At 34.8% G+C, this 15818-nt stretch overlaps 1 protein-coding gene across 8 annotated transcripts in view; it reads right to left on the bottom strand.

Annotated features, from left to right (window-relative positions):
* Positions 1-15818, bottom strand: part of MYCBP2 (MYC binding protein 2) — a 267817-nt gene that overhangs the window by 106726 nt on the left and 145273 nt on the right. For all 8 annotated transcript variants that reach the window (XM_057707054.1, XM_057707050.1, XM_057707051.1 and 5 more), the window contains 8 exons: positions 14461-14667; positions 13488-13619; positions 11706-11884; positions 8978-9120; positions 7404-7504; positions 6504-6722; positions 2010-2235; positions 940-1058 (listed from right to left, as the gene is read on the bottom strand). In XM_057707054.1, coding sequence (XP_057563037.1) covers positions 940-1058; positions 2010-2235; positions 6504-6722; positions 7404-7504; positions 8978-9120; positions 11706-11884; positions 13488-13619; positions 14461-14667 — 1326 coding nt within the window. The remainder of the gene's footprint in view (positions 1-939; positions 1059-2009; positions 2236-6503; positions 6723-7403; positions 7505-8977; positions 9121-11705; positions 11885-13487; positions 13620-14460; positions 14668-15818) is intronic.

Here is a 15818-nt window from a genome sequence, read left to right as displayed (position 1 = left end):
AGATGAAATTTTTGAAAGATGATATGGATTATCAAAAAGTGTGACTTGCATTCAAGCATAACTTCTGAAACTAAAAGTAAACATGTGTTAGCAGCTAATGGTTAATTAAGAGTGTAAGAGATTTGGACTTCCCTGGTGATGCAGTGGTTAAGAATCCACCTACTAATGCAGGGAATATGGGTTCAATCCCTGGGCTGGGAACATCCCACATGCCCCGGAGCAACTAAGCCCATGCACCACAACTACTGAGCCTGTGCTCTAGAGTCCATGAGTTACAGCTACTGAGCCTGCGTGCCACAACTACTTTAACCCGCACGCCTAGAGCCCGTGCTCTGCAGCAAGAGAAGCCACCGCAATGGGAAGCCCGTGCAGTGCAGCGAAGAGTAGCCCCTGCTCGCCACAACTAGAGAAAAGCCCACGCACAGCAATGAAGACCCAGTGCAGCCAATAAATAAATTAAATTAAAAAAAAAAGATTGTAAGAGATTCAATATTACATCTCATACTGCCTATAAGGTTCAGACCTACAGGATCACTGCCAAAGAATTTTTCATTCATTACTTTGAAGGAACATGATCATTTTTTCACCTTGACTTTTTTTAACTGCATGATTTGAAACATTTAGAAGTTAGTCTCAGTGTGAAATTAGGTTCTATTATTTATTTAGGGTATAGCAACCAGACCAGGTTTGAAACAGGCACAATTATACTAAGTCTTTAAAGGCTCAGTCATGTTACACAGACTCCATTCTCTTCACATATTAAAAGTAACAAAACCACACCTCTGCACAATATTAAACCACAAAATATTTTAAATTATATACCCTAGCTCAAAATAAATTTCAGACTTCTTGTATACAGGCAGAAAACACAATTAAGTCAACAGCAGCCCTCAGAAACACAGTCATCCTTAATAGAATCAAAAGATAATTCATTCTCACCTCATCAGGTCCAGGGCTAAACTCATATCCAATTGCAAAACATTTGAAACCATAGAAAGAAGCTTTGTCATCTTTCACATAATCTGATGCAGTCTCCAATGAAAAAAGGGCCTCATTTCCTAAGAAAAAAGCTAACATTGAGTTCGAAATCTGAAACAACTTTATTAAAATTTCCTTACTTTCATCCATTTCAAGATAGGTGGCAATACAAATCAGGCACTGAAAAACCTGGTCTGTTTTGGGGTCCCTTTATCTACTTGAAAAAAACTGTGCTCAAAATAACACTAGAAACAATAAAACTATACCAGGTTGTTATTTTTCTCTATGATCTAATTCTCTTTAATCACATATCCTACTTTTAAGATACATGAGCAATCACTGTCAATTATCTGTCAATTACTGAGGTGACCTAGGTTAGCCTTTTCTGTTTCAGTGTGAGCAATCCTCTCTATGCTGGAACCTGGCTGTGTCTGATCTCTTCACAAACAAGGCAGGTCAGACTAGAAGAAAGAAGTTTCTGAATTCAAACTGGCTATTAGTTTGAGAGATCACAAGAGTAGTTATGGTTAACTGGTTAAAAACACAACAGACTGCAATAACAAAAGTGCCCCCACCCACCTGGCCACATACACCTTCAAGCTTGAAAACAACAGCTTTACACAACTCGGTGGGTTCAGTGGCTCACCAGTTCTCTTGAACCAAAGATATCCTTGGTAACTTCTTAAAATTTAGCACTTACTAGGAAGATAAAATACCTAACCCACTTGTTCTATAGTTTGGCCCCAACTATACAGACAGAGATTCCTCAGTATTAAGTCTCTACTTCCGTCAAGCTAATCGTTTCTCACAAGATCCTCAAAACATTCTCTTTTCTAAAACTCGGTCATGTTATGCCCCATGCCCAGAGAGTCTTCTTCACTACCCAACTGCAATCCAAATACAGAATAGGTCTTGAAAAGATTCTTCTAAAAGTTAAATAAACATTTTCAATGATGTATCCTTACTAAGCATAATTATCATAAATGCACATATTTTACAGTATAAAACAAAAAAAGAAAAAGATAACTTACCTGGCAACACTAAAACCATTGTAGGCCACCCAGAGGATCCTGAAAATTTCTTTAATTCTATCCAGGAATTAAGATTTTCATGAACAGATGTCAATTTTGGTCCATATCCTGAATTCTGAACAGTTCTGACAGGAATCAACAAACGGAGGACATCTTCTGACTGTGCGGTACCACACTGAGGGTCAAACTCGATTGTCATCCACCGCACACACTCTGGGAATGTCACCTGAGGTCAACAGGCAAGGTCACTCTCATAAGATGAATTAGATTTTAGCTTTTTGTTTATTTTAGAAACAGGACATCATACGGTAAAGATGATGCCTTCAACATACTGTAAATTTTAAGTAAGGAATTAATATTGTAAATAAATTTTAAGTAAGGAAATAAGTGATCAGAAATCAAGTTATTAATAGTCAGTCTCAATTGTCTCTACTCCCCACCGGAAATATCTATTGCTTTCTATATAATATTTGGTTGATATTGCATTAATGTTTTTAAATACACACTGATATCATTAGAAGAACAATTACAAAGCTGCTTAATTTCCATAAACATTCAGCTATCGATTCTCCTCTGGAAGAGTATATTTATATAATAAATTTTCCATTTCAGTCAGTATGCATTTAAGGAATATAAGCAGGTAACTGATAATATAATTTGATAGGTAAAATACAGATACATTGATGGAAATGAATAAATCATTAAAATGTAAGGTTTTAGTCACTTTTAGGTTATCTATCACTCATAGTATCCATTACAAATGCTTCTTCTTATCAACAAAAAAACTTTGTAACTTCATATATTATGAGAATAAATATAAACACACACATACACTTATATACTCCATAAAAGCCTAGATTTTTATGTTTTCCTAACCTAAAATTTTACTGTATATATAAGTTTATGATGGCACATAATTATAAGTATTTTTAGGACCACTTTTAAGCTTCTGTCACCATCATGGTAGAAGGAATTCTGTAATGGTAGTCAAAATACAGTTAAGTAGGACCATATCAAGTAGTAAATTATGAACTGGTTGTAGGACATGATATAAACCTTAAGACATTTCCTAAGTATGATATTAGTCTAAAAAAAATTACCTTGGACTACAGCAAACATTTTTAATAGGGATTTTTTACGATCTCTATCTAAATAAAAAGCTCAACTTTGTTTACAATAACATAAATGTAAATTCAAACTAAACCAAGACACCATCTTCCTACCACTCCTTCTATTATACTGGCCAAAGGCCCAAAATGTAACTACATACTCTTTTGGGGAGGCTGTGAGAAAACAAGCACTGGGGATACAAAAAGGCCTAACTTCTATGGAAGGGAACTGTCGACATCCAGCAAAATTACATATGCATTTACCCTCTGAGTCAGCAATCCCAGATCTACCAAGCACAAAGCTCCTCATTCTATATTTGATTAACCCAGCAATCCCACTTCTAGGAGTTTACTTTGAAGATATGTTTCTAACAATATGGAAACAAAAAGCAAACAAAAAACCCCAAACATATGCACAAAGTTATTCACTGCAAAAAAAAAAAAAAAAAGCTGCAAAAAAATGAAAAACACCCCAGAGGTTCACACACATAAAACTGGCTGAAGAAACTGACACGTCTCTGTAGGGGAGAACTCCAAAGTTGTAAAAAGGAGTGAGGATGATCTCTTTAAATGGACATGGAGAGACTTCTATACACAATGCTAAATTTAAAAAGCAAAGTACAAAGTAGTATATATAGCGTATTACCATTTTTAAATAAAGAAGGAAAATAAGACTACATCTAAATCAATCTATCTATCTTTCTGATTCCCTCCCCCCCCAAAAAAAAGCACAGGAAGGATACATCAGGATACTTGCTGGAGTAAGTGAGTAGCAGAGAAGAAAGAGGACTTATAATTCTGAGTATGTTGTTTTGTATAATTTTATTTCTGGAGCCATCTTAATATTTTACATATTTTAAAAGTAAAATTAAATCAAGTAGGATAGGAAAAAACTCACAAAAGTTAAGTATAAATAAATAAGTCTAACTTTTAAACTGATCATATATAGCCACCTACACATATACATAAATTGAACTACTCCAAGCAACTTCTGAATAAAGTGCTTTGATTATATTAATGTTAGTGGGATTAATAACAAAGACAAAAATTTTCCAAAGAAATTGTTAATTTTACATAGCATTTTTATTATTCATAGTGGCATATGTAAATGTAAAAGATATAAAAAAAAGACCTCAATGGTGTTGACTGGAACTAGTAAGAAGCACTCAATAACTGATGAAAACACAGAAAAAGGGCACAGAATCCAGCTTGAACAGACTTTCCCTGGCCAAATCAATTAAAATTTGGGCATCAAACTGAATGACAGCAAAAAATTATAACACTGAGCAAAAAGAGAATCTCTGAGTCCATATTAATATAAACACATAAAATAAATAAATAAATACATTTTTTAAAGTGGAAGGGATGGGAAAACGCTCCTTTACAATGAAACACCAGCTGGGAGGAAAAACAGAATTAGAAAGCCACCATCTTGCAACCACGTAGCACAGACATATATACTACCACCTGTAAAATAGATAGTCAGTGGGAAGTTGTTGTATAACAAAGGGAGTCCAACTAGAGGATGGAAGATGCCTTAGAGGACTGGGGCGGGGAGGGTGGGGGGGACTCGAGGGTGGGGGAGTCAAGGAAGGGAGGGAATACAGGGATATGTGTATAAAAACAGATGATTGAACCTGGTGTACCCCCCAAAAAAATAAAAAAAATAAAAAAAAATAAATGATTTGGGTAAGAATAACCAATGGATGCTAAAATGTGTTGAAAGAGAATTTTTTACACAGTCTGTAACCCACAGATAGCCACACACATGCATTTTCAAAGGAAAAAAAGATGCTTTTTTTTAGTGGAGCTATCACCTTAATCAAGTGACTAAGTACTTCTCAACAGGATGTACTGGGGAGAACAAGACATCACTTATGTGGTAAATTCTAGATTTACAAGAAAGAAGATTCAGTTATAACAACTTGTGGTCCTTATTTTGAATGAGTATCATCTGTACAAACTCGTGAGGTATTTTATTCTTATACACATAAATGTGCTTATCCATAAATACATACACACATATATAAATATATATAAAAATAATATATGCCTGTATATATGTGTGTTTACATGTGAGTGTATGTACTAGCTCTGTACACTAGAAATATCTAGAAACAATGACCAACCCAGGGGAAATGAACATTCCTAGTGACATATTTTGGCTTTTAAACACTCATTACCATTAAAAGGAATCACAGCACTTTGAAAAAATGGCGGATTTCAGATCTAAGGCAGGAAATGTGTAAGCCTCTTAAAACCTCTTATATGAGAGCCTGTAACATCTTATAACATCTTACACCAGAGAGTGAGGATGCTATGAATGACTACAAGGGGTGTGTCTAAAGGACTTGGGAGGCAAGCTGAAGAAGATCCTATCAAAAACAAAAAACCAAACAAAAAAACCCCCCGAAAAACCACATGACCCAGTTTCTTAAATAAAATTCAAGGAAAGTAAAAAGAGAGAGATGGAGGGGGACCAATAGATTAAAAGAGACTTAAAAGACATAACCATTCACAGTGTATGGATCTTATTCGGATTCTAGTTGAAACAATTAAAATGTGTGTATTTGATAACATGAAGGAATTATTAGTTTTCTTAAGTGTGATAATAACATGGTTATTTTTCACAGGTCCCTTACATTTTTACAGATATATAATGAAGAATCCAAGAATGTGCTTTAAAACCATATAGGAAGGGACAAAGAGGATGGGGAATAAATGAAACAGGTTTGACCCTGAGTTGATAAGTTCTGCATCTGGGATGATGGATAAATGGGGTAAACTGTACTAGTCTCTCCTTTCATATGTTTACCATAGTCTACAATAAAAAGTTGAATATTTTACAAGCGCATAAACCTTAAATTTATAATTAGGAGGGCAAATTCTCTTTCTCCCCCTTAATTTAAATGATACAATTTAGAAAGCAAGTAATAGGATTTTGAATACTCTATAATGACAACATTATAAATATTTTATATGTACATTTTAACATTATGTATAATATTCAAAATCCTACATCGGGTGTTTTCAGAGCTCAGGCTGTGGTACAAATAATATCAGTTCAGAAAAAAGTGACTTTTAAATTTTAATGCTTATATCCAGTATTACAATATATAATATGCAGCTGAGCATTACACACAGCCCTGTACTTGTAAAAAGATATGCAAACAACTCTCATAAACCCTATAAAACTACACTCTTTAACAGTAAAAATTCTCTCTTTAACCCTTTTGTGTATTTGACAGTGTCTAACCACCTGCTGATTCTTTATATTTACAAACAGAAGTAGTTATACTTCTGAACAGAGGCTAAGTATCTTTTAAGATATCCGTATAGAATATCAAGTTTTAAGTTTAAACGGTCCCTAGGAATTGGTGCCCACCTTGTAGTGCATCACACATGCAGGCTTATAGGGGTGCTCGCTCTCTATGACAGCATAGTGATTAGAGGTTGTACAGGCAGACAGGCCTTGTTCAGGCTGGTTTCCTGTGGTGCTATCTGTTGACTGATTAGGATTGAATGCAGGGGGTGCATATTTCTGATTCAGAATGGCAACTGAAGGAAGCAACTGTTGGACAAGGCCAAAGACTTCTACAGCCACCTAGTATTAAAAAAAAAAAAAAGATTAAATGAGACAGTAAATGTGAAAGTTGCTTTAAAATTATTAATTACTATAATTGTTGGTTATCCTTATTATTAAGAATTTCCATCTAAAGTTTTTTCTGGCTAAGTTTTTCTTCAAAGAGAAATTTGTTCTATGCGAAAAAAGATTTATCTTAAATGTCTTAGGTGTTACATGAAAATAACTTAGTCTATTTTTAAACCCATCTGCCTTTTTGTGATCTGCAATAAACTAGGCTGTACTCAAACTTAATTATGCCAAAGAATTAACAGTTTATAATTTCTCCCATGACGTGAATGTTTCACAATTTTACAACACTCATTCTTTTACATTGCTATTTTTATTCAAAATGGAGACTTGGCATCACTATAAATATTAAACATCTCAGTGAGCTTAAGCATTCCTTACATATCATATTCTAAAACATATTTCCAATTCCCAAGTTCTTCAAACGTAAAGCCAATAGGTAAACATAGTAATCCAGTAAATAATACTAAGATCAGATAGTTATTTAACTCATAACTTCTACCATTTACACGTCTGTCTGTTTGTTATCTGTAACCCAGATGCCTCAAAGATTTAAGTATTTTCAAAGCAAAGATACAAAATCTAAAAAAAACTGTACTTACAAAAAAGATTCAAAGAGAATTAAACACACACCTTGGGAATAGCAGCAGCCACTGGTCCTATGTAGGCTATAATAAGGGGAAGCAGCATGGAAAACAGGCTGGAAGAGCTAAGCAGTTCTGGAATGTCGTCAGCTAAAAAAGGCATTAACACTACAGTCAGAAGGCAATTTCACTGTACTGTATATACGCTGTACTGAATCTATATTGTAGTCTCTTGAGTAAAATTATAGTTGACATTGATTGAGTGCTTATAAAGGACCTGACACTATTTTAAGGGCTTTACACATATTACTTCAATTGATCCTTAAAATAAGGTACTTTTATTATTGCCACTTTTTAGAAGTAGAAATCAAGGCACACAGTATTTAAGTACCGTATCCAAAATCATACACCGGTAAAACGACAGAGCCAGGATTAGAACTCAGGTAACAGTCATGATTCTAAACCACTACTCTTGGTGCCGCACACAGCTATATGCCTGACATTAAGCAAACTACATAATCTTTGTATGCAGGTTACTCATCTGTAAAAGAGGATAACAATACTTTCCTCAGTGGAGTTGTGATGATTGAGTTTACATATAAAACGCTTAGAACAATGCCAGCAAACATTAAGTACTCCAAAAACGTTTGCTGTTATTAGCTATACTACCTTCCATTTTTCCAAGGAAAGCATTTTGCTGATGGACATTTTAATTATTTATCCATGAACATGGTACTGGGAAGTTGAGTCTAGTTTGTGAACACAGTATATTATGTTACATAAATTATAATAAATTGGCCTTTATATTAAAGGTCAATTATTTCCAAATACTTGTTCTAGATTTACTGTTGCATCACAATAGGCTGGACAGTTATTTAAAAAATACAGTTTCTTAACCCAGCCTAAACCACTAGTTTGGATGGACCAAATGTTCTTTATTTTCAGCAACTTTCTCAGGTGATTCTGATGTGCAACTTCATTTAGGAACAAATGTTATAGATAACAGAAATGTTTTTATAAATGCAACTCTTCTACTATTGTGGAGGACGACCAGATAACTCGACGGGGTACGGGGGAAAGGTGGCAGGGAGGTTATTAGGATGTTATCAACCCATGAAAAGGAGGACATGTGCTTGAACCATGGCGGCCTGAACTATGGGAGAACAGAGAGGAGAATACAAACTGGAAAGCTTCCAGTGGAGGAACTCACAGAACTCAATTTAGACAAGTGAATTTGGGGAGATGTTTGGGGTTACCCTTTGGATGAGTGGTGATGCTAGAAACAGAACATACAGAAAGAAAAACAGGTCTAAAGGAGAAAACAAAATGTTTTTTTGACGACTAAAAGAAGCAAAGACTCAGTTTCATCAAGAGTTTTTCTCTTACTGGGTTAACTAAGAAAACTACAGTATAAAATAATTGCTTTTGAACATTCTAAAAAATTCTGCATTAGGGTACAGGGAGTATGCCTGATCCAAAATGAATGTACATTTAAGTTTAGATCTATAATGAATAAAACACTCGGATTCTACAAGATGGTTCCTCTTCAGTAACCCTATGCATAAGTTAGGGAATTAAAGAATCAAATATATGACTATTAAGGAAGTAAAAGAAAAGTCTTACCATCCACAGCAAGAGCTCTGTGCAAGAGGTCTTTTGCAGCTCGAACAACAGTGCTTACCACAGAGAGAGCTCTGCTACAGTTTTTATCTTCTTCATTAGCTTTATTCAGAAGTTGGGATTGTAAATCTCCATCAAATTCACTCCTATAACATGAGTAACACATGAGATCATTTTATATGGTGGGTAAAACATGATCTAACTCTAGGAATCATATCTGGATCATAGCTCATTTAAGTTAAAAAAGTTAAAATTAAAAAAAAGTAAATATTTAACTAAATAATTTTAAGGAGTAATAAGGCTTCAAAGAAAAATAAAGCCAGATTAAGGGCATAAAGTTATTTTAAATAAGATCAAGAAGGAACCACTATTTAAACAAAGGCTTGAATTGTGTTAAAAAAAGATCTGAGCTAAGAGAAAGGTATTCAGGCAAAAGGCACAGTAAGGTAAGTGTTCCGACAGTAACAAGATGGGTAAGTTTAAGGAACAGAATGAAGACAAGTGACTGGAGTGAAAGGAGACAAAGAGTGAAGGGTGACAGGTGGGCAAGGCAAACAGGAGTCAGATCACGTGAGGTTCAAACACCACAGTAAGTAGTTTACATTTTATCCTGGAATGGGACAGGGAAGCTATGAAGGGAATGTGAGCAAGGGGAGAACTTGATGTGATTTACATTTCTCTAAGGTCACTCTGGCTGTGCGGTGGAGGACAGACTGTAGCAGAGCAGCAGTGAAAGGAGGGAGACTGGTTTAGAGGCTATTTCCTATAAGATCCAGTTATCCAGGTAGTTACCTAGGTCAGGGTAGAGATGGTCTGGGCTAGACTGTTAATTATGGGAGTGGTAGAAAAGATCAGATTTAGGATATTTTGAAAATACAGCTGCCAGGACTTACTGATGTAAAGTGTGAGGGAAAGAGCGATGTCAATAATACCCCCAAGGTGTCTGCTGTACCTGTGGATGGGGAGAAGCACCGTGGATGACATCCACTAAGATGCCTATTAGCCAATCTTAAAGAGGATGTGTGTGTGGTACAGTGGTTAAAGGTAGCTTATCAGGAGTCCAATCCCCTGCCTACAAATCCCAGGACCATATTTACTACAAGTGTGACTTCAGGCAAGTTGTTGAGCCACTCTGGGCCTCAGTTCCCTCATCTGTAAAGCAGTGATAGGAGAGTGCCCACCTCATGGAGCTCCTGTGAGGACAGGCTGAGATAACACAGGGAAAGCACTCAGAGCGCTGCATGGCATAAAGGAAGTACTCAGTACACAAGAACTCTCATCATCATCTCCATTACTGTCACTTGGATGAAGCTATTAGAGGGACCTGGATATTCGTTCCAGGGCTCAGAGGAGACAGAAGCTAAAGATAGAAACTTGGGAGCCATCAGAGTAGCATGGTTTTTATAGTTAAGTGATTTTCATCTTTTAAAATTTAATTAATTAGAGTTTAAAGCTAATGGTACTTAAATCTTGGTGGAAAATATCAAAATATAGAAAACACTATTTTATAAACATATAAACTCTGGATAGCAGATGTTTTTAAAGGGCTCTCCACCTTTTTGAAACACATAACTCTTCTTTTGTGCCTGATATGGTTTCTAATCTACAGTTTGAGAAAGAGAATAATGTACTGTTTATTGTAGGGCTATATAACAAAAGGTTTTCCATTAGGGTAAAAGGATTAGAAAGCTTTTGTATCTCAGCAGCAATATGCCACTGTGTAACTATTTAATGCCTACTATTTCTATTCTATTTCTGGTGGAGAAAGCAAGCAGATCATCTATATCTAGGGGAAAACATTTTGTACTAACTGCCGAGACAGTGTCCCCAGATTGTTTATGAAGGAAATGGAAGAAGAAGTAAGCCTCTGAAAGTGATATGCAACTTCAGTGATCTGATGTCAAGTCAGGTTGAGGACAAACGTGGTGAATGGTACTCACTATTACCTATGATTCCAGCTAAGTTACTAAAAGAAAAATTCAGATTCAGTGAGAAATGTATATTTAAAGGTGTTTTTTTTTTTTTAACTCAAAATTGCTCTAATTCTTTGTTTTCCACTTTTTACATAAGGAATGGTTTTTCTTAAAAATATTAGAAACATATCATTATGTATTCTAGGGCTCCAAGGACTAGATTCACAGACACCAAAATATTCTGCAGACTGAACAAGTGGCTCAAGGTAACAATAGTACTTTGGTATAGAGTTGATTTGATCATTAACTTTTGGTATTTTTTAGAAAAATGAATAAATGCCATTAAAATTTGAAAATGTAGACCACAAAGCTCTAAAAGTGACAACAAATAGCACGTATGCCCAGACATAAACATTTCAAAGATATTAAAGAAATAATGACAAAGAATGTTTTAAAGTAAACACTGAATTTATATATTAAAAAGAGACCTTTTAAAAAAAATTTTTTTAAGTCTTTATTTAATTTGTTACAATACTGCTTCTGTTTTATGTTTTGGGTTTTTTTGGCTGTGAGGCATGTGGGGTCTTAGCTCCAAGACCAAAGATGGAACCCTTACCCCCTGCAATGGAAGGTGAAGTCTTAACCACTGGACTGCCAGGAAAGTCCCTAAAATGAGATCTTTTTATACAAATTAGCACGTGCAAGGAAGATACACTGTATAATTTAATTATCACTGCCCCATTCAGCGTCCCTCGGTAGTAAAATGCACATATTCTACCACTGTAGAATAGCTCCCTGATTTCTATACACACACCTACCTGTAGTAGAGTATCTGTGGAATCTGTCCCCTGGTTTGGTTTGTGCCATTACTACTCAAGCTGCACGTGCTGAAGGTAAACGTCACGCCATCAGGGCACTGAACCGTGGTCATTCCTCCATCTCCATTGGCTGTGCGGCTTCCATAGTTCCTCAAGCGCACAGCATATTTAACATTTTCCTTCACGATAAAGATGTAAGGCATGTTTATATTTATTCATAATGTACAGAGGGTAAATAAAATGAGCTCTAGCAGCAACCTGGGCAAACACAGTTGACTCTTGAGCATCATGGGTTTGACCTGCATGGTTTTACTTACATGGGATTTTTTCTAACAGTGAATATTACAGTACTACATGACCAGAGGTTGGTTGAATCCACACATATGGAACCAGTATAGGGAGGTATAAAAGGAGCTGACTATTAGTTACACTTGGATTTTCCACTGTGAGGAGGGTAAACCCCATCCCATGTTGTTCCAGGGTCAACCGTATAACGAATTTGTTATATTTATAGACAATTTGGTTAAATGAGGTTTTTGACGGATAAAACGGTGATAACTATCACTTACTGATGTTTACTATTTAACAGATACCATCCTAAGTACTTTCTGTGATTTACTTTCATTAAATTAATCCTTAAAATGACCTCATAAGGTAAGTGCTACTATTATCCCTATTTTACAGATAAGGAATCTATGGCACAGAGAAATTAAGTAACTTGCCCAAAGTCACACAGCTAGTAAGTAGTGAAACTAGCATTTAAATACAAGCAGTGTGACTCTAGTTCCTACTTTAAATCACACTCTAAAGAATATTAGCCTTAATAAGAGATTTTAAATATATGAATTAATATTTTCCTTTGATGAGTTTAACTTTTGAAATAGTTTTAAATATGGGAAAAATAATGGTGAGTCCATTATATTTTTATTTTAAGAGAGACCTCCAGAGACAGAAATAGATAGGCAGACAGACAACGGAAAAAAATATCCGTAAGAAAAAGTTGTCCAAAACGAGATTTACTGTATAGAGAAAATGTGAGACACACACTGGTGCCTAATGACCCATGACATAAACTTCATAATGATGGGGTTTTGTTTGTTTGTTTGGTATCGCTTATGTTTTTGATGAAATAACCGATGAACTTACCTCATCCAAAATTCTGTATATAATAAAAATTATTATAGTTGGTTTCAGAATTACTCTATTAATTATTACTTTAATGTTAAGTAAAATTTGTTTTGCTAAATGGTTATTTACTGCTAGACAATTAAGTTGTATAAGATATTAATAACTTTAATAGTTAATACTATCTATTAAGACCACTTGTTCTTTACATAAGTTTTGGCACAACAGGAGAAGAAAAAACAGGAACTAATAGTTACTGAATTTCTATATTGTGCTAGACATTGAGGCAAGTACTTTATTCCATTCCTTAATTTAATCTGAACAACACTACAGTGGAGGTATTATCCTTCCCAATCTATAGATCAGTCTCAGAGTAGGCAAATGATGACATGTCTAATGTCTTAGAGCTAATATTTGGAAGAGCAGGTATCTGAGCTAGGTTTGTTTGACTCCAAAACCTGTGAATACTGTCCACTCTACTGCACTTTAAGAGATCTTCTGCAAAAATAGAATATAATACAGTACAATATCAGGAATACAGCTGGTACTCTATATAAACATTTAAAGGACCACATATAGGGATATACTTTTCACTGTTTTTAAGTAAACTCATAATAATACATCCTATTTAAAAAAGAAACATACTGTTAAAATTACCTTTAAAGGAACAACTTTGTCAAGTCTGATTTCAGCTATATCACTGGGTGAATCATCTGTTGTATAAGTTCCTTTGACTAATTCTAGAGATGTCCATCTGTGAGAATGAGTTGAATCCCCTGCATGTTCACTCTAATTAAAACAAAATAAAACAGAGCCCACATGCTCTTAATTTCATTAAATGAACAATTTTGACTTATAATCAGTTATTCTTTTTAAGCAGTTTATTTCCTTGCATATAAATATAAAACATTTTTGCTCCTCTAAACTATTCATTTTCATCTGATTTCCTGAGGCATCTACAAATTATATCATATAAATAGGCTTTTTCATCTGTCTTATAATGACTACCCCTTCTTCATAAGAATGCTATATCTAATTATAGAGTCTAATCAAATAAATCAAGTAAAGAAATAATTCAAATTAATTGCTCAAAAGAAGCAAAATACAGACTGTTACTGATTAGCAAATGATTTACATGCTACCTGTCTCACTTTTAATAAAACCTTGTGAAACTCGAGCACTTTAAAAAATTTACAGAGTATATAGCAAGATACAGCTAATTTAATCAACAACACTATCTTTACTAGGAATCATCCATTAGCACTCTGACAAAACTGCTTAATCACTGATACAGGTAATAATACCAGCCCGAATATTGTTCTTGTTTTTTGAAATATTACAATAGCAAAAAAAAAATTACTCAAGATTTATAATCAGAGGCTTAGCTATTCAATTTCTAGTTTTTCCATTTAAAATCTTCCCTGGAAGTGCAAAAAACTTGAGGCAGGAGCGATCCAAAATGGTACATAAGCAATCATGTAGAATCACTCCCTTTCAATTTCTCTAATGTTGTTCATCTATGATTAATCTGCTTAACCCTCAGTATTTGGACCACTGTACTATTATAATGATGATATGTCCTGACACACAACCCACACAGCAGGATGAACACTGTAAGAGTGGTACTTACATCATCAACCAACACCTCTAACTCATATTCATGAATTCCACCTCCTCCATAGACAGAAAAACCAACCACAACTATTCCAGGTTTGTCTACTGAAAAACAGATTGCATCTGGGGACCCATTCCCAGTGTTCCAACTTCTCCCCTGACTTGTCTTTGTGAATCGGTTAGCACTGGCTTTAACAGAGTGGAGAGAATTAAGCCCATCGACCTGTGAACGACAAAAGCAACTACATCAGTAGTCTGTACTTAAGCATTACTAATACACCTTTAACAAAAGTGTCTAAAAGTTTCTAGGAAGTTCAGTAAAATAACCTACCTTTAACAAGATGGTTTAAACCTTCCTAAAGGTACATTCCATTGAGATTAACCAAGAATAAAGTCAGATTTTATCATTCTAAATTCACAAATTGATATCATGTGACAGTATTTTTTAGTCATATAAACTATACATTTCACTTAATTTATGTCAGAACTATGAACTTGTAAGCTGTCACAGTCATGACACATGAATGATCACTCACTTTGCAAAGAGATACCAAAAATTTCATAAATATTTCATAAACCAATGGTTTTCAAACAATGCTACACACAGAACACTAGGAATGCTGGACAGAAGGATATTCAAGAAAGAGATGGATTCAAGGTTCCCCTCTTCAGTCAGACCATCCCTCCTCTTATATGTCAGTTTTCAAGCTAAGACTTCATTGCAGAAAATGTTCTATGCCTTAAATCTGAACATCACTAGTTAGTGTATATTATAACTTGGCAGTCAATATGGGAAAATATATACACACAAGTACAATATCATTAATTACAGACTTTGATTAGAGAGGATCAGAGTACTTATTTTGGTTGGAAACTATCTTTTTAATTATAGTGCATGCTTCTGATCTAAGTTAGCTGCAGAAGTCTGAAAGACCTACAAGAGGAAAAAACTGAAGTTTATGATTTTAGCAAGAATTACAAACTCCTCTGAGGAAAAAAAAATATGGATATCTAAGTCAGGACCTTTAGAAACTCTTAAGGTTGTATATCAGGCACCTGCAATTTTGGGCATTCCTTTTCATTAGAAAAGTAAATTCACAGGAGATTATGAGATAGTAAATTTCTGAGGGGGGACTGTTGCATTATAAACTTCTTCCTCCACAATCTAGTATAGGAGGGAAGCATATTATAGGCTGAATGAATAAATGAAAAAGAAAATTAAAATGTTCTAACAAGGGTTTCAATTCTCAGGCCTCGGTGAGATACTAAAATCTGTTCAGGTGTGTATAATCATTTAGAAATCCTAAAGGCTAAACTCTCACTATGAATCAGTAATGAGTATAGACTGAATGGACTAATTGAGAATATATTTTG

The sequence above is a fragment of the Hippopotamus amphibius genome, chromosome 14 (assembly GCF_030028045.1).
Source record: "Hippopotamus amphibius kiboko isolate mHipAmp2 chromosome 14, mHipAmp2.hap2, whole genome shotgun sequence".
Lineage (NCBI taxonomy): Eukaryota > Metazoa > Chordata > Mammalia > Artiodactyla > Hippopotamidae > Hippopotamus > Hippopotamus amphibius.
This window is presented reverse-complemented; position numbering and strand designations above follow the sequence as displayed.